At 38.8% G+C, this 20,493-nt stretch overlaps 1 protein-coding gene across 1 annotated transcript in view; it reads right to left on the reverse strand.

Annotated features, from left to right (window-relative positions):
• The window catches only part of SNTG2 (syntrophin gamma 2), an 804,523-nt gene that overhangs the window by 304,913 nt on the left and 479,117 nt on the right, over positions 1-20,493 (reverse strand). The window contains 1 exon segment of the mRNA XM_053711340.1: positions 19,214-19,330. Within this exon segment, the coding sequence (XP_053567315.1) occupies positions 19,214-19,330 (117 nt within the window).

Raw genomic sequence — 20,493 nt, forward strand, 5'->3', positions numbered from 1 at the left:
ACTGTAGGACATGGAGGGAGTAAAGTACTGGTGTCTCTGAGGGACTTGTAGGGCTTTAATAAGGAGACATGTACGGTCGGATGTATTCTTAGGTTGTTCGGTAATTCCAGTGATACAGCATTTTTGTTTACAATCCGTACAATAGAAAAAGGGCCAATATAAAGACTAGCCAATTTCATGCAGGGGATCTGTAACTTGAGGTTCTTTGTAGAGAGCCATACCTTGTCTCCTACTGAGTAGTTTGGAGGTTCTCTTCTACGGAGATCATAATATTTATTTTGAACACTTTGGGCTTCCTTGACGTTTTGGTGTATATAATTGAAATTTTCAGCTAACGGGTTATGCAGATCGTCTACTAAAGGGGAGTCAGTAACTTCCTGAGAACATAGTACGAATGCTGGATGAAACCCATAATTTGCGTAAAACGGAGAACCTTTGGTAGAGGAGTTAATGGAGTTATTATATGCGAACTCTGCCATCAAAAGGAAATCCATCCAGTTGTTTTGATGGAATGGAAGTATCTGAGATACTGCTCCAACCATTGGTTTATTCTTTCCTCCTGTCCATTAGTTTGGGGATGGAACGCGGTTGTGAATCTATGGTCGATCTGTATAAGTTTGCAAAGATTAGTCCAGAAATGAGAGGTAAACTGACTTCCTCTGTCGGTTGTGAGTATTGGAGGTATTCCTGTGGAGTTTAATTATGTGGTTGAGGAATAACTGAGCGGTCTCAGATGAGGTTGGAAGCTTATGGTACGGAAGGAAATGGGCCATCTTGGTAAATATGTCTACCACCATGAGAATCGTGGTCTGGTTTTTTGATGGAGGTAGTCCTACAATGAAATCCATTGACAAGTGTTGCCATGGTTTGGTAGGTACTGGTAGGGACATGAGGAGTCCATATGGTGTTTTTTTCTCCGATTTAGAGGTGGTGCAAGTAATGCAGGTTTGTACGTATTGTTGTATGGTTTCTTTCATCTTTGGCCACCAAAATGTCCTCTTTATTAGTTCAGCGTTGCGGTGGATACCTGGATGACCTGATAAGGGTGAATCATGATACATTTTTAGTAAGGTCATCCTCATCGCTTCAGGTACGTAAATCTTATTTTCATGGTAGTAAATCCCAGAAACTTTAATAAGAGAAGGATGTGAAGGTATTGAGTCAGTGTTTGTATGTTTCTTTAATTCAGTTAATAGAGGACTGGAGAGTCCAACAAACCGTTCTTTTGGTAGGATATCAGTATTATTGAACTCGTTAATTGGTTTATTAGGTAGTCGAGAGAGTGCATCAGCTTTCTTATTCTTATCAGCCGGTCTGTAGATAATGTTGAATGTGAACCTTGAGAGTGTTTTGTTACTTTGTAAATATTGGAGGTTCTTGTGATCCGTATAAATCTTGATGGGATACTTTGTGCCCTCCAATAAATGTCTCCAGTGTTCCAATGATTGTTTTATTGCCAGGAGCTCTTTTTCACCGATCGGGTAATTCCTTTCCGCAGGAGTCATCATTTTGGAATAGTATGAAATGGGGTGAGTAGGACTGGTGAGTGAAAGCTGTTGTGACAAGACCGCACCTATCGCAAAGTCAGATGAGTCTACCTCCAAGATATAGTAAGAAGATGGATCTGGGAATTTCAGTATTGGAGCGGTGGTGAAACGCCTCTTCAATGTTTCAAAAGCTGACTCAGCCTCTGGGTTCCACTGGTAAATTACGGATGAACTAGTCAGTCTGGTGAGGGGTTTTGCAATCTTTGAAAAGTTCCTTATAAATTTCCTATAATAATTGGAAAAACCTAGGAATCTTTGTAGGTCCTTTTTTGTTTTTTGGTGTGGTCCAATTAGCAACTGCTTCAACCTTCTCCTTTTGCATTTCAATTCCTAAAGGTGAGATATTGTAGCCCAAAAAGGATACACTGTCTGTGTGGAATAAAGATTTTTCTGGTTTGGCAAAAAGTTTATGTTGTCTTAGCCTAGTGAGAACCTTACGTACATGTATGGTATGTTCCGAAAAAGTTTTGGAGTAAATTAAAATATCGTCCAAATAGATGATTAAGCAGGTGTTTCGAGGAGATCACGGAAAACATCGTTTATGAAATGTTGAAAAGTGGTGGGAGCGTTACATAAACCAAACGGCATGACAAGATACTCATAGAGTCCGTACCTAGTTCTGAAAGCCGTAAGCCATTCATGCCCTTCTTTTATCCTTACGAGGTGGTAGGCTCCTCTTAAATCTAGCTTGGTGTAGCTGGTGGCTTCCAACAACCGCTCTATCAGCTCCGGTATCCATGGAAGAGGGTAACGTTTATTGATTGTTACTTTGTTTAGTTGGCGGTAGTCGATTATCGATCTAAGAGAAGAATCCTTGTTCCGCACAAAAAAAATTCCAGCTCCTGCTGGTGACGTGGAGGGTCTGATGAACCCTTTCCTTAGGTTTTCCTCCAGGTATGACTTCAAATGTTCCAGTTCGGGTTGACTGAGGGGGTATAAATGGCCATAGGGAATGGTTGCGCCTGGTTGTAAGTCGATTGGGCAATCATACCCTCGGTGGGGTGGTAGACTCTTTGCCTCAGTTTTACTGAAAACATAGAAGAAGTCGCTATACTCAGGAGGTAACCCCTGGATCTGAGGATTAGTGTTTAGGAATAGTTGGCTATGAGAACAGTTTTGTCTACAATAGGGTGAAGTGAATGAAACCTGTAGAGGAGACCACTGTATGTTAGGGATGTGGATTGCAACCACTTGATACCTAAAACGATAGGGAAATGTGGTGAAGGTAGGACATCAAAAGTGAGTAGTTCAGAATGACGTGAAATTGAAACTCTTATCGGTAAAGTGTGATGTGTTATGGGACCAGTCGTAATAATTGAGCCATCAATAACACGGACACAGATAGGGTTGCTTTTTTGAATAAGTGGAATTTTATTTAATTTTACAGTTTGGAGGTTGATGAAACTTCCATAGGCTCCTGAATCGATGATTCCTTCAAGTTTCAGTTGTTTTTGATCCCACTACAGAGAAACAGATAATGTGCAATAAGCTGGGTTACTAATATGTAAGATAGAGGTATAAGAATTTTTTAACTTACTTCTTTTATTCTTTTGTAATACTGGGCAATCTTGAACCGTATGTGTTGGGTTGGCACAGTACATGCACAGAGACTTAATTCTTCTATTTAACCTCTCCTCAGAGTTAATGGGCCTCTTACTATACCAATCTCCATAGGTTGATCAAGCTGCTTGGAGGTTGTGGTTGTTTCTCGCGAGGGTTGGTTACGGTTCTTGGTCTGAAGTCTGTAGAGTACCGTTCTGAGCGTCTTTCATGTAGCCTGCGGTCGAGTAGTGTTGAGATTCTTATTAAAGCATCCAAGGTTTTTGGGAGTTCTATTCTGGCGAGCTCATCCTTAAGATTATCAGCTAATCCCAAGCAGAACTGGTTTCGGAGAGCTACTTGGTTCCATTGTGAATCGGAAGCATACATTTTAAATTTGGTGATGTAGTCCTCCATTGGTCTCTTGCCTTGTCTTAAATTCCTCATAGAGGCTTCTGCTGTGAGTTGTACATCAGTATCTTGAAATAATTAATCTAATGATGAGAAGAAATCCTCTAAGGATCCGAGTAGAGGGTCGTCTGTTTCACAGAGATTATCCACCCAGGTGCGAGGTGCCCCTCTGAGGAAGGAAATGGTGCTTAAAACTTTAATCCTCTCTGTGGGGTAGGTTCTGGGTTTTAGCCTGAAAAGTAACTGGCAAGAATTCTTAAATTGTCGGTATTGCTTGTGATTGGCTGTGAAAGGCTCAGGGAGAGAGACTTGTGGTTCAGGGGAAGCCTCTTGATGTGAAGATTTTTCAGACATGGAATCCCTAATGATATTCCTTAAGGATTGATTTTCCACTTGAATGTCATGAACAGCCTGTGCTAATTGATCGACCTTTTGAGATAGATTATAGACTATCTGGGGAAGATCTGTGGGTTCTATTTTCTTTTGGGCTTAGTAATTATGTGAGGTATGTGTGTCCTTTTAAGGAACTCAATTACAGATCCAATAGTTTAACTTGATGCTTATGATTGCAACGTGAGTGTGGCCCTTTAAGATCCCCAGATACTACTTCCAAATATTTTAACTAATTCAAGTGGTGTTTTTCACTTTAAGGAGGTTGTCAGCAGTTCCCTCAAAAGTGATTTTGTGTCACTGTATTTCAGAAGCCCTCTATGGAAGAAAGGGTGTCTCTAGTTACAGTGATTTTTAATAATAATGTTAAGTACTGCCTTATAGTTCCTGTATAAACCTGCAACTTATATGGTCGCTACAGGTATGTGCCCAGACTGTGCGAATTTGTTCTAACTTCTTAGATGCTATACACTCAGAGAAACTTAGCAAGAGATGTCAGTATTACTGACTATTGCATTCAGCAATACAAACAGAGTTCTTCAATTTGGTTAAGTAGGAATAATCACAATGTACGTAGAGATAAGGTTGCGAGTTTAACTGAGTCCAGCAGTATATGACACTTTAACAGTTGTAACATATATTAGTAATTTACCTGAACCGGTACTGAGTTATCGAGGAGCGCAGTTCGTGAAATCTGTCTCAGTTGTTTGTTTCCAGCACGCTCTGTGTATCAAGCGTTCCGAACAGGCGGAAATGTATAGAGAAAGGAGGTGGCTCCAGACTTCCCGGTCATATGTTCCCAAGGTGGGTGTTGTTCTACGCTGTAGCATTACTGACAAAGGCAGAGAAGACAGTGGTACAAGCAATCTATAAAGGTTAGAATTATACTTGCTTTAGAAGTTTGAAGTCCTGATCAAGTCTGTTGCACAATCCTAATGCTCCGGCGACTTGAGGGTTGAAGCCATACTAGGCTTAAGCTTTGATGGCTGCAGAATGCTGCATATAATATGCAAAGTAACTGTTGGGAGACGAAACTCCTAAGATTTTTCCTTCACAGGTTAGAGGAGTAGCTTAGAGCTCAGGTGTGTTGTACACAATAGAAAATTATTAAGCAATGTTTGATGGGAGTAGCTAGTATTTAAAGAAGGTGTAACCAATGAGAACAGTCAGGAATCCCAATCCCAATTAAAGGAACAGTAACCCTGACACCTAGGTAGGCTCAAATTGATTTCTAAAACCATTGAAAACCGTCTCTTAGCTCAGAGCATTTTAAAAGTTTTTTACAGTTAGACAGTACTAGTTCATGTGTGTCATATAAATAACGCTGTGCTCACTCCCGTGGAGTTATTTAGGAGTCTGCACTGATTAGCTAAACTGCATGTCTGTCAAAAGCACTGAGGTAAGGGGGCAGCCTGCAGAGGCTTAGATACAAGGTAATCACAGAGGTAATATGTGTATAAATAGAACAGTGTTGGTTATGCAAAACTGGGGAATGGGTGATAAAGGGATTATCTATCTTTTTAAACAATAACACTTCCGGAGTAGACTGTCCCTTTAAACATTGTGCATATATGTATATATAGCTTATCAGTCTGGAACTTAGAGTCAATGTTTATTTATGATGCTTTAATAAGTATATGCTTAGCTTCAGTTAACTGTGTAATAGGCATTGAGTCCAATAATGAGACCATCGATCAAAAGCATAAAAGAAGGAATGAAAATCATATCTCCAGTCAATAGAAACAGAGCCAATGAAGTGCTGAATCTACTAGCTTGACATAAAGCTTTACATAATATTACAATATCTCTCAGTGCCTAGAAGCATAAGGAAAATATAAATGCAAGCACAACTGATTTATCCCACTGAGGACTTCATTACACAAAGAAACAAAATTTCAGTCAAGTTTGATATTGATGACAGCTGTTTTGTGCATAGGCGCCTTTTCAAAGCACTTGCAGTTTTTCTGTTGTCCATGATTTATGCTCATTAATGTGAACAAATTAAAAATCTATAGTCTGCAAATAATCTATATATTATTTTTTTAGTAACAGAAGGAGTTGAAATAAACCAATACAACTAACCATAACGATCATGGGGTCGATCCGATATAAAGCGTCGCCCGCAAAAGCCGGCGACGCCAATATTTGCGCGGATTTGGTATCACATATACGGCGTAACCTAGAAGTTACGCGCGTATATTTCTGCCGTCGCCCGCAGTTTTTTGGGCCATAGGCAGGTATACCAAACCCGCGCAGTTTGGTATCCAATATGCAGCGTAAGGACTTACGTGGCGAAAATGGAGAAAACTTACTCCATTTTCACCTCGCCACAAAAAGCAGCCGTAAGAAGCCTTACGCTGACTATTGAAGCCCCGTAACTCCCTAAACTAACTAGAAAATAAACCTAACACCTAACGCATGCGCAATGTCTATCTCCCTGTCAACCGCGATCTGCTAAAATAAACCTAACACCTAACGCATGCGCAATGTCTATCTACCTGTCAACCGCGATCCCCCCCCCCCCCGAAATCCCTAATAAAGTTATTACCCCCTAAACCGCCGCTCCCGGACCCCGCCGCCATCTACATAAACTAACCCCCTACTGTGAGCCTCTAAAACCGCCGCCATCTACCTTATCTATCCCCTAATCTGACCCCTTACACCGCCGCCACCTATATAAAAATGATTAACCCCTAATGTAAGCCCCTTACACCGCCGCCATCTCTATTAAAATGATTAACCCCTAATTTAATCTACCTACCCCGCCGCCAGCTATATTATCTATATTAACCCTAAGTATATTATAGTTAATATAGGTATTACATTATATATATTAACTATATGGGAGATAGAGTTAATATAAATACTATAGTAACTATATTAACTATATTAACCCTAATATAATTAGGGTTAATATAGTTAATATATATAATGTAATACCTATATTAACTATAATATACTTAGGGTTAATATAGATAATATAGCTGGCGGCAGGGTAGGTAGATTAAATTAGGGGTTAATCATTTTAATAGAGATGGCGGCGGTGTAAGGGGCTTAGATTAGGGGTTAATAATTTTAATATAGATGGCGGCGGTGTTAAGGGCTCACTTTAGGGGGTTATAGATATAATATAGCTGGCGGCGGGGTACGGGAGCGGCGGTTTAGGGGTTAATAACTTTATTAGGTTGCGGCGGGGTAAAGGAGCGGCGGTTTAGGGGTTAATAGCTTTTTTATTGTTAGGCTAGTGAGGGGGGATAGCGGATAGAGGGTTAGACAGTGCGGGCTATGTTAGGGAGGCGTGTTAGACAGTGCGGGCTATGTTAGGGAGGCGTGTTAGACAGTGCGGGTGTTTTAGACTTTAGTCAGGTTTTATAGGCGCCGGCAGATTCTAACGTGGCGCAAGTCACTGGCGACGCCAGAAATTTGTACTTACGCAGATTTCTGGACATCGCTGGTTTGTGAGACTTACGGCACGTTAGCATCTGACGGCGACCTATATGGGATGGCTCGAGTTGCGAGCTGAAACTGCGGGCGACGCCGGTTCCCTCGCTTGCGCCGCAAACTGCGATCGATATCGGATCGCGCCCCATACATAATTTTACATGAATATTTGTTGTTTAGGTTAGTTTAGTTTTCATTTAATTAAGACAATTCCTTACATTTTAAAAATAAAGGATCATCATGCACAATCTATCATCTTAGATATTACTTTTATTGTAAAAATATAAAAGAGAGTTTATATTCATGATATGCAATTGAACAGATGATACTAAACTTTAACCTTTCTTGAAGGGATATGGTACCAAAATTCTGAATCACATGAAGATGAGTCTATGAAAACCTAACCAGAAAATTTCACATGATCAACTATATGTGAAAATAAGATATTTTACCATCCCAACATTTATGGCTGGCTTCTATGGACTCAGTAGGTTAAAAAAGGGCCTATAGTCATTTTGTGTGGAGGGCCTTGTCGAAAGGGGATGGAGTCAAGTGTTAGGGTGGATGGTTGGCAGGATTATGGGCATGTCTGGGCTAGCTATGGGTGGTCCATTGGCATATATCGGTGATCCATAGGCAGGGCTAATAGTCCCTTTAAACTGCATCAATCTAGGGCTGCGGGGTGACAGCAGGCCAGACCTCCCAACCCATCGGATGGATGGGAGGTATATTATTCCTCAAAATCTCCTCAGTAGCTACATCCTATCAGCAGGGCCGGACTGGGACCAAAAAGAGGCCCGGGCATTTTAGTATTAAAAGAGCCCCCCCCACCATACCATTTCTTATTTAATCATAAATTTTGTCCATTGGTTGGGATGAACAAAATCAAGTAAAATATATTTAAAAAAGAAAAAAAAAACACACAACAAAAACAAAAATAAAGTGCTACTTTTTAATGACAAAGACATTTAAAGTACTCATTTGCAACACAAGGTACATTAAATAAACGTATGTATATATATATATATATATATATATATATATATATATATATATATACAGTATATATATATATATGTCACATAACACACAGATATACGGCACAATTAAACAAAGAATATGGCACATAACACACCGATATATGGCACAAAGTATATGTCACACATTATAACTCACAGATATAGGGCTTAAAGTATATTTTCACATAACACACAGCTATAGGGCACAATTTATATATCACATTATAACACACATATAGGGCTCAAAGTATATGTCACACTATAACACACAGATATAGGGCTCAAAGTATATATCACATTATAACACACATATAGGGCTCAAAGTATATGTCACATAACATTATAACACACAGATATAGGGCTCAAAGTATATGGTACTTCTTAAAGGGATAGTCTAGTCAAAAATAAACTTTCATGATTAAGCTAGAGCATTGCAATTTTAAGCAACTTTCTAATTTACTCCTATTATCAATTTCTTCGTTCTTTTGGTATCTTTACTTTAAAAGCTGGAAAGTAAGCTTAGTAGCCAGCCCATTTTTGGTTCAGCACCTGGGTTAGCATTTGCTGATTGGATGGATACATTTAGACACCAGCTTCTAAGCTTACATTCAAATAAAGACACCAAGAAAACTAAGAAAAATTGATAATAGGAGTAAATTAGAAAGTTGCTTAAAGGACCAGTCAACACTGCACATTTGCATAATCAACAAATGCATGATAAGAAGACAATGCAAAAGCACTTAGTCTGAACTTCAAATGAGTAGTAGATTTTTGTTAAATAATTTGCAAAGTTATGTCTATTTCCACTCCCCCTGTATCATGTGACAGCCATCAGCCAACCACAAATGCATATACGTATATGCTGTGAATTCTTGCACATGCTCAGTAGGAGATGGTGACTCAAAAAGTATAAATATAAAAAGACTGTGCACATTTTGTTAATGGAAATAAATTGAAAAGTTGTTTAAAATTGCATGCTGTATCTGAATCATGAAGTTTAATTTTGACTTGAGTGTCCCTTTAAAACTGCATGCTCTATCTGAATCATGAAAGTTTAATTAATACTAAACTATCCCTTTAATACCACATATTGGGCATGATGATCTCTTCAATTGTTGTTGCTGCCTTGGATGATTGATTGATAATCAAATTAATCTCTTCAATTCAAGACTTCAAGAGAGATGATGATGATTATCCAAGGCAGCAAAAACAATTGCATTATGAGTCACTCACATACTGATATATGCAGCTGAATTAGAATACATCAGTATGTGATATGTGAATGACACTCACAGTGACTTATAATTAATGACAGTCAGTAATGTTATGATATGTGAATGTGAGTGATGATGACATCATGACTCATATCATTTATGATAATCATTATCATTCACATCAGACATGTATCTATATTCTGACTGGTGACTGCAGTGATTACTTAAGATAGGTAGGAGGGATTCTGTGTGAGCCTGAGCCAGCATTCCAGCAAATTCAATAATAAAGATTTTTTTAAACAAACAGCTCACCTGTAACCTGCTGAGAAAAGCTGTTTTTTTTTCTTTCTTTTTTTTCACTGAGGTGACAGTCACAGTCATATTGAGTCTCACTGACACTGTCTGCTGGTTCTTCTGAAACTTGAGCCACACTGAGCCATAGACGGTGTAAGGGTGTTATGTTTTTTTCTCCCAATACTGTTCCCCACCCACCCAGGACCAGCAACCCACCAATATAGATATTGTATCATGTGTGCTGTGTGGTGCAGCCACGTAACATGGAGGAGTCCATCATGGCACGTGTAATCCCCATGCATATGATTCCCCCATATGGCCGCAGCCAGCAAAGGAGACTGACTCAGTCTCAGACAGAGACTGCAGTGCTGCTGCTCAGCTGTACATACAGGTAGAGTGCCGGCCCAGCCAGGCCTAGTAGTTAGTACTACTGAGTACTACTGACTGAGATCACTTGCTGCCTTGCCTGTAACCTAACCTGTAAATTACATACTTTATATATAATAATATAATTTGTATATACTTTAAAGGATATTACACATGTGATTCAACTTATGTTGTCTATGCGCTTAAGTGTCCCTGTGGGCTCCTATACGTTGGGAAGACCACCCAAAAGATAAGGGACCGCATATGCCAACATAAGTCGACCACACATAATATTAAAATGTGGCACTTGCTAGTTCCTGCACACTTTGCAGAAATGGGACACCAGGCTAATCAGCTTAGGTATTTAATAATAGACAGTGCCTCCAAAAGACTTAGAGGGGGTGATAGACAGAGGGACCTACTGAATCGAGAAGCTATATGGATTTGGCTCCTCAATACTCTACACCCCAAGGGGTTAAACAGGGAGTTCGACCTTTTACCATTGATATAATTCCCATGTAACACAAAAATTAGACACCACTATTAGTATTAAATATAGTGGACTTAATGTGTCTTCAGGTATTTATGCTTGATGCAACAATGTTTATATGGTTGATGACTTGCTGCAATTGTTTTTAATAGGTTGTCCAATTCTTGTTTTCAGGGGTGTAAAGGGTTAAAATTGTGTGTTGACTTTTTTTCTTTTTCCACAGGATATGTGATGATGTGAAGTACCTGTTAGACACCCCCCTGCTCTGTAATTGGTCACCTGTTTTATGTTGGACCCTTTAAAAAGGGTGTGTGTGTCAGTTGTAAATTAGCTTGAGAAAGGGGCAGGAGCCCCGAAATGTTGCTCTAATAAAAGGTTCAGCCTTTTGAATACGTGTGCTACCTTTATTCTCTATATACTATAATTTGTATATACTTTAGTAAGTATATTATAATAACTTGATGTAAAAGATAAGTTTAACTTTACTTAAAAAGTTCTCTCTCTGAAAGACCAGACTTCTCATGGTCACCTACCTGCCCTGCTGCCGGCCACCTGCTGAGTCACAGCCTCAGAGTCGGACGTCCTCCTCATAGCTGCAGCTGCTGCTCCACTGCCCTCTCTAGCCCCCGCTGGCCTCATGGAATTCCGGACCGGCCCCAATCCAGACCATGATGGAGGAGAGTCTGTGAGATCTGATCATGGTACTGGAGCCCGGCCCGCCACTTAGCCAGTAGCCTGGATTCGGAAGTCAGCGTCACTCTCCCAGGGCCCAGGCCAAGCCACCAGGCCCAGCAACCACCCGGCCCAGGGCAGCATCTTTCCGGCCTCTCTGCCTGCTCCAACCTGACACACAAGCAGTCAGCACTTCTGTCTATCGCCAACGCCGTGGCCTCGCAGCTTCCTGAGCCTCAGTGTGTCTGTCACGTGTAGCCGCATGCAGGGCGTGTCACTCACAGTGCCGGGCCGGAAGCAGGCAGTGCGCATGTGCTTAGGGCGGACAGTGCGGCCAATCAGGAATGGGGGGGGACTCGGGAGGATATTAGAATGTATGTGGTATGTTTAGATGGCGGCGCAGCGGCCCTGATTGAATCCAGACAGTGTGAATCTGATTACACTACAGAGAGTGGTTCAATTGACTTGTTGTATTCTCTGTGTGCTATTCTGGTGAAGTGAGGTGACAGAGTCAGACAGTCGGCCCGGCCGGGACCCAAAGTAAAGTAAAGTTGATTTGTGCTGCACACAGCATGCCACTGGCCTGAGTAGTAATACACAAAATCACAAATAAACATATACATATTTATATATATATAAATTATCATTATAATATTTATTTATTAAATATTTTTAAAAAAAAAAGTTCTCCAAAAAAATTTTTCTATGCCGTGCGTGAGGCGCAGTGGGCGGGGCTAAACTACCTTGCGGCCTACCGGGCAAATGCCCGGTATACCCGACGGCCAGTCCGGGCCTGCCTATCAGAATGCATGCCCAAGGACGTACAAGGAACTGCGCATCTGGCATATGATACACAGTAACTTTCTTTTTTCAGTTTTAGAAAGCTTACTATGAAATCTTGTGATGTTATGGTAAAATCCAATGAGATTACAGTAAACCAAGCACTGATAACCATGTGATATTTTCTATTCAGCTTTCATTGATTTTCCTGGACAATTTTCCAGTGATTGAGCATATGGGAAGCACATCCCTTAATACCCATCATTTAGCTGTTGGAACATGTTTGGCTAACAAATAATAAACATAATAATAATAATAATTATTATTATTATTACATAATATATATTTTCAGCTGTTACAACTGATCAATTACTGTTAAGGAAAAAAAGGAATCTTTACATTTTAATTTCAACATATATTCATATATTTTAAAATAAAATATACCATTTCTATTCATAAAACAAGTAAAAAAAAATGTATATATAAATTAAACAGGAAACATAATTTCTAGATAATGCATTTACGCCTGTGTTGTGTCTTGGAGAATGTTAATTATGCATTGAAATGTTAATTAACAATTCTTAATTACCTTAAGTACCTTTGGGCTTAACAATGCAAAATAATTTAACCTTTTACACTGAATATGTTCTCTAAAGCAGACTGATTAGAATTTATACTGATATCTAAATAAAGGTGGGGTTTTCACATTAGGGACCCCATATATTAAAAGGCATGCGGACAAGATTCTCAACTTGAGAAACTATTCGCACGTCTTCGCTACATATGGGCAGCGGATCTGTTAGTCCACTGGCCCGTATGCAGCATTACACACACAGCTGAGTGTGTAATGCCCATCCCTTTACTCGTGTGACCAATAATGCGAGAGAAGGGACTGTCAATCACAGAGAACTAGCCACATGTGTGAGCCAGCCTCATACGCTGCTTTGTACATGTAGCTCTATGTATAAAGAACTGTATAATGTGCTTAAAGTGGCAATAAACTCAAAATGTAATTTCCCATAGTGAACTAGATTACAAGTGGAGTGTAATGCTATAGTACACTAACATCGCTAGAGTACAATCCATAGCGCTTCCATTTTTACTTCCATACATATATATGCAAAGTTGTGCATATATGTGTGTGTAGACTTGTTTGTATATATGTATACAAGTGTATGTATATATGTCTGTATGTACATGTGTGTATACATATGAGAAACATTCTCGGTAGGCTCAGGAGGAGCAGTGCAATACTGGGAGCTAACTGGTGTTTGGGGCTACTAGGGATGTCCATCCGAATCCTTCATGAAGATTCAAATGCAGAAGTTAGCAGTGGCTCCTGCCCTTTGGATATTCTAATAGTCAGATTTATTCCTGTAAAAGATCCCCACACTGGGATTCGTGCAAATCCAAGAATCAAGAATCAATTCGGCTATGAAATAACCAACGGGCACAAGGGACTGCCTCATGAGAGATCTGAATGCACATTCATAGTAGCTACACACATATACCTCTTGTCAATAGCTCACCTGATGTCTTTGATTAGATTTTGCTGCTTTACTTTTTTCCTGTTGTTTAAAAACAGGAACTGCTATTTTTTTCAGTTACCAAAGTTATAAAAAACACAGCCAACATTGTTAAATAACTGTCAAATGAGATTTGAGCTCCATTTTCGGACAACAGCACTCAGAATAGCCGATAATGGATGCTGATACACTGAAATAATGGGTTTAACAAGGGGATAATGGAGTCCATGTTTGTATTTAGAAAATTGATAGTTGTTTTATGACAAGGTTGTATATGAGCATGATGGGTATTCTGGGTATATTTATTAAATCATGTTTTTAAAACTTGTAATAAGTTAAATGTTTTTTTATTAATTAAGAAAACCTTGTTTTCCTGTTTTGATGAGATATTCAGCTGAAATAAAATAGAACACTGCAGGGTATTAACTTCCATGAGAACAAAGCAGTGGCAACTTATCTCATCTTTTAAAATCGATTTCAACAGTTCAATGTAAAAGAATGAAACCACTAAGTGAAAATATTATCCAAAACTTACATTTCTTTTTGCCCCATTTCCATAACTGTAAGAAGATTGTCGTTTTAAACAGAGAAGACTGAATAGCAAAGTGCGGATGGACAGCATATGCTGTCGGCATTTATCATTGCACAAGCAGTTCTTGTATAGGATCAGGCGGATTGATGTCTGCAGCCTCAGAGCAGGCGGACAAGTTATGGAGCAGTGGTCTTTAGACCGCTGCTTCATAACTGCTGTTTCTAGCGAGCCTAAAGGCTCGCGCAGAAACAGGGGCATCAAGCTTCATTCAGAGCTGTGATTGCTAAATGCTATTTTTCAATGTTGAAGTCAGGATTTCTATTTTCTCATGTTTCCTGCTGATTTTATTAGCAGTACGAAATATCCTGTATCTGTCTTTTAGATACATATACATATGTAAATGTCTATCTTGCTCACTACTGAGGAACATAGATTTAGTGAATCTAGACCATGGGGTCAATTTACCAAATGTCGGGTGGACACAATTTGCTATATGAAACCATGTCCACCCAACATGGCTAAATGCCGACAAGGTGGTGGACAAGTTAAGGAGCAGCGTTCTTATGACCACTGCTTCTTAACTGCCATTTCCGGCAAGCCGGAAACTATGGGCGGAGAAAGTGACATCTGTTGCGTATTAAATCTCCCCCATTAGATTGAGTTATCCCTTTAAAATGGTGTCTGCACATGCATAAGATAATAGAATTATTCCAAATTGTCTTGCAATATTGTCGAGCATGCTGAAAACGCCAATTTATAAACTTTATCAACATACTTTGTGTGATGAATTTGTCTTCATTTTGTTGCCAAAAAAGTGCAAATACCATGGTAGGAAAGATTTTGATAGCTGAAGCCATTGATGTAAGTGCATTGTATGGGGGATCTTCCTGCTGTGTGCTCAGATCCAATATGGAAATGTTATTATTGATAGCTGAAGCCATTGATGTAAGTGCATTGTATGGGGGATCTTCCCGCTGTGTGCTCAGATCCAATATGGAAATGTTATTATTCATAGCTGAAGCCATTGATGTAAGTGCATTGTATGGGGGATCTTCCCGCTGTGTGCTCAGATCCAATATGGAAATGTTATTATTGATAGCTGAAGCCATTGATGTAAGTGCATTGTATGGGGGATCTTCCTGCTGTGTGCTCAGATCCAATATGGAAATGTTATTATTGATAGCTGAAGCCATTAGTGTAAGTGCATTGTATGGGGGATCTTCCCACTGTGTGCTCAGATCCAATATGGAAATGTTATTATTGATAGCTGAAGCCATTAGTGTAAGTGCATTGTATGGGGGATCTTCCCACTGTGTGCTCAGATCCAATATGGAAATGTTATTATTGATAGCTGAAGCCATTAGTGTAAGTGCATTGTATGGGGGATCTTCCTGCTGTGTGCTCAGATCCAATATGGAAATGTTATTATTGATAGCTGAAGCCATTGATGTAAGTGCATTGTATGGGGGATCTTCCTGCTGTGTGCTCAGATCCAATATGGAAATGTTATTATTGATAGCTGAAGCCATTAGTGTAAGTGCATTGTATGGGGGATCTTCCCACTGTGTGCTCAGATCCAATATGGAAATGTTATTATTAATAGCTGAAGCCATTAGTGTAAGTGCATTGTATGGGGGATCTTCCCGCTGTGTGCTCAGATCCAATATGGAAATGTTATTATTGATAGCTGAAGCCATTGATGTAAGTGCATTGTATGGGGGATCTTCCTGCTGTGTGCTCAGATCCAATATGGAAATGTTATTATTGATAGCTGAAGCCATTAGTGTAAGTGCATTGTATGGGGGATCTTCCCACTGTGTGCTCAGATCCAATATGGAAATGTTATTATTGATAGCTGAAGCCATTAGTGTAAGTGCATTGTATGGGGGATCTTCCCACTGTGTGCTCAGATCCAATATGGAAATGTTATTATTGATAGCTGAAGCCATTAGTGTAAGTGCATTGTATGGGGGATCTTCCTGCTGTGTGCTCAGATCCAATATGGAAATGTTATTATTGATAGCTGAAGCCATTAGTGTAAGTGCATTGTATGGGGGATCTTCCCACTGTGTGCTCAGATCCAATATGGAAATGTTATTATTGATAGCTAAAGCCATTAGTGTAAGTGCATTGTATGGGGGATCTTCCCACTGTGTGCTCAGATCCAATATGGAAATGTTATTATTGATAGCTAAAGCCATTAGTGTAAGTGCATTGTATGGGGGATCTTCCCGCTGTGTGCTCAGATCCAATATGGAAATGTTATTACTTGAATTTTGATCACTCAGAATTTTATAAACACAGATAGGGAGTGGAAAAAATGGGATTGGAAGGATGGGAGTCAACCCCTATGGGCCGATAATCTTAAGCTCTCTGCTTAGATGAGATGATCTGAAAGCACTGTGAACTCCCTGACAAGATTCTAGATAGGCAAACGTTGCTACACTTCTCTTAAGGACATGCTGTTGAAATAGAGACAAGTCCAGTGTAATACAGCATTGCATGACATGAAAGTTTTACACTTTGTATTATATATTACTTTAGACTTCAGCAATATACTGCATTTAACATTGCACAAGCAACTGCTACCTACAAATAGGTATCTTAATTACTGCAAAGCTATTAACAACAAAAATAATATCTTCTATGACATTATTAATCTCCTTCACATCAGGGCTTCTGACAAACAACAAATAGCTGAGTTTGTGATTAGGTCGCTGGCTTGGTTTTTTGTGCTTACTTATAGCACGTTATATATTTGAAGCAAAATAAAATTGTGTTATGCTCAACTCACTTGGTTTACATAGGTGAATCATAACCTTAATGCAATACAGTTCACTCTCTAAATTCAACATGAAATTGAATCAATGAGGTGTTAATACAGATATTTTTTTTTAAATGTACTGAATAAAATGTTTTAAAACAGACCAAAGTACCGAAATAATTATTTACATGAACAAATGTTCCCTAATGTAAAATGTAAAACCTATATATAGCAAAACATTTGAAAATCACCAATTTTATCAAGTTCAAATAACCAAAAGGTATTTTGTTCAATTTGGCCCTGCCTTCCTTTGGATTGTTGGTGTATTTGGAAAGAGCATTAACCCCTTAGTGACCAGACCATTTCTCAATTTTCTTACCGTTAGGGACCAGCGCTATTTTTACATTTCTGCAGTGTTTGTGTTTAGCTGTAATTTTCCTCTTACTAATTTACTGTATCGACACATATTATATACTGTTTTTCGCGCCATTAAATTGACTTTCTATACTGCAATTTCACCAGTATAGCTCTTTTCTGAGGTTTTATGTAATTGATAGCCCTGCAGTGATTAGCAACAGGGTGTTAAGGGGTTACCAAGGCTCAGGAAGACACAACATTTGCACAGGATTATGGCTAATCACTTCTTTTCTTCTTGGAGAAGTGGCCATCTTAACTACTAGAATCCAGCAGTTTCTGGGTTGTTTTGAAGGTGGTAAGAACATCTTTCACATTTTAGAGCATTTATTAGCATTTTTCTGTTAAATGCTTTATATTTGGGTGTGTTACTTAAAGGGCCAGTAAACCCACTAAATAATTTTATATAATTCTGCACATTAAACCAAATGTAGCTCGCTCCCGCTACCAGACCAGAGCGGGAGCGAGCTACATTTAGTTTAATGGCATGATCGGGCTGACTGTGACTAGACAACGTGTCCAGATGCGCTTAGGAAAGAAACAGACCAGCTCAGTAGAGCAAGGAGTGGCGGTCTGTAACATTAGTTTTTGTAGATAAATATTTCTGAAACACTTTGATTTAGAAAACTGGTGCTAGGCTAATGTATCATAATTATAATTTGTATCTAAGTTGTACATATAGTGCCATACTTTTTTTGTCATATTATGAATCAATCCAGTGAAACTCAGGTTTCGGCACCATCTATGGGGTGAGGGCAGATCTACGGATCAAGTCAGCCCAGTTTATGCTTATTATGCAAAGCTCTGCCTGTTTATGCCTTATCTTAGATGTATGTTTACGTACTGAGCACATCCTAGCAAATCTTAGCCAGGGGGTCTCTTCCTTACATTCAGCCCATTGTAGACACAGGTTTCCTACTCTGCAACCTGGACCTTCAGGGTGTGCTACTGGGTTATCTCCTACATTCAAACAATATATTAATTCTGCTATGGTTAAACTGATGGCTTCTATGCCTTTCTCAGATAAGCATAGATATGTGCCTACCATGGAGGTTACCTCTCTCTTTGAGCCTGATGATCAAAAACTCGCTGGCATGGAGGGAAATAACACAATATTCTTGGGAATTTGTTTTTTTAGACCTTATATTGTAATATAGGAGATTGTCCTTCACATAAAGACCACTACATAGGATTTACCAGCAGACACCCTGAACCAACACTTTGAAGTGAGAGTGCACTTCCTTGTTGATTAATATATATGTGTGTCTGTGACAGAAAGTCTCATTTGGTGATAGAGGGAGTTTATATTAGACCTCAATTACACTTTTGCTAAGAAACACCAGGGAAGTGATAGTGGTTTTTTTTTTTTAACTGTGAATGCCCTAACAGCTGTAGGAGCCAATTAAACTCAGGCGTGGCTCATGATTACTGTTTTGGAAGCTTGTGCAGAGAACAAACCTGTTCCTTTTGCCTTTTCTATGAACAAACTGTATGCTACGGTTAAAGTCATCTTGGTGTCTGGAAGAAAATAAAGTTTTGAAAACTGAAACTGGATTGTCCTCTATTGCATATAAACCATAGTAGACAGTGGTTGCCAAAGATCTGTGTTACAATAAATATAAACACACATAGATATGACATATATGTCATATACAGTATATGTCTTTGTATGTACTCTAACTGAAATGAACTTAGAGTAAATACATATTTGCAATGAAATAATCATATTGTATAACAAAATACAACAAAACATGATATTATTTAAATTGACTGGTACAAAACATTAGTGTATTATGAAAATGCAAAGTGCTTACCGGAGGTGTCTTGAATATGTAAAATGATGAACCCTTCAACACAATGAATTTGAATTTATAGATTTGTGTTCCATCAGATCCGTGTACTCTCTCATTCACCCATCCCATATGAATTATCTGTTTGAGGAAAAAAGTGATAGTTACTAATAATTATAACATTAATAATAATACCAACAAAATAATTTAAATTATCAATTATAATGCAAAAATGTCATGCTCTAATATGTTAGATTGTACATTTTGCTTTACTCAACTATTAAAAAAGGTGAAACACTAAGGAAAAAACCTGCCCCAGGTATTGTGGCTCGTGAGCCAATTAGGAATGGCAGTCATATATATAGCCTCCAATTACCAACTTTTCTAACTGCAGATTTACCTATGAGTTTTTCCATATTGATAGCATTACATAAATAGGGGTTGATCACAATATATCATTTGATAATTATCAGCATATTAATAGCTGGCAACAAACTATAATCTATATCAATACAATCACAACATTCTTGCATTAACATGATGTTGGCCTAGCTAATCCAAATTTGTAAAAGCAGAGTGAAGATCCAGGGTTGCACTAAGAGGGGAGCCTTGAGTACTGCTGAAGCATGAGGTTTTGTTCAAAAGAAAGTGGGTTAGCATGGTTGACAGCTTGGGGGTGTAATATATGCATTCCAATGTCAGATAGGTGCCCTAAATTTAGTGCACGTGACGTGTGTTAAAGGATTGTGATATTTGTGCCTAGCATTGACAAGTGTCCAGTATTCCACAGGACAATTCAGTATTTTAGAAGACTGTCCAGTAAATACTCACAGAAATACCGGGCACTTAAATTTCCAGTTTTTTAAAGTCCCTGTGTGTTTGCTAAATACATAAGGCCTTATATGCCTCAACACATTACAATTATAGAGCATAAAGAAGTAGGCATGCACATTCATTTCCAGACTCACCCTTTAATCTGATACTATTTTGTATAGAGGACATTTTCTGAAGACATATTCTTTAATGGACAAGATTAATGTGTTCAGTGATCCTAATTCTATGGTATTTTCCTTTAACTGATAGGATATTGTATTTCAAAGGGAATATCTTTCCTTCTGATTGCTGATAATATGTAAATCTGGTCCTCTACATCCTTTGTCTATTTCTGAGAACTCTTGGTCCTGTGTTTTGATGGACATTATTGTTGATATTCCTCTTTTGGATGGCTATGACACTATTATTTTATTATTTTTATACTATATTTATATAGCGCCAACATATTCTACAGTGCTGTCCAAGGGTAA

Source organism: Bombina bombina, chromosome 4, assembly GCF_027579735.1.
Source record: "Bombina bombina isolate aBomBom1 chromosome 4, aBomBom1.pri, whole genome shotgun sequence".
Taxonomy (NCBI): Eukaryota; Metazoa; Chordata; class Amphibia; order Anura; family Bombinatoridae; genus Bombina; species Bombina bombina.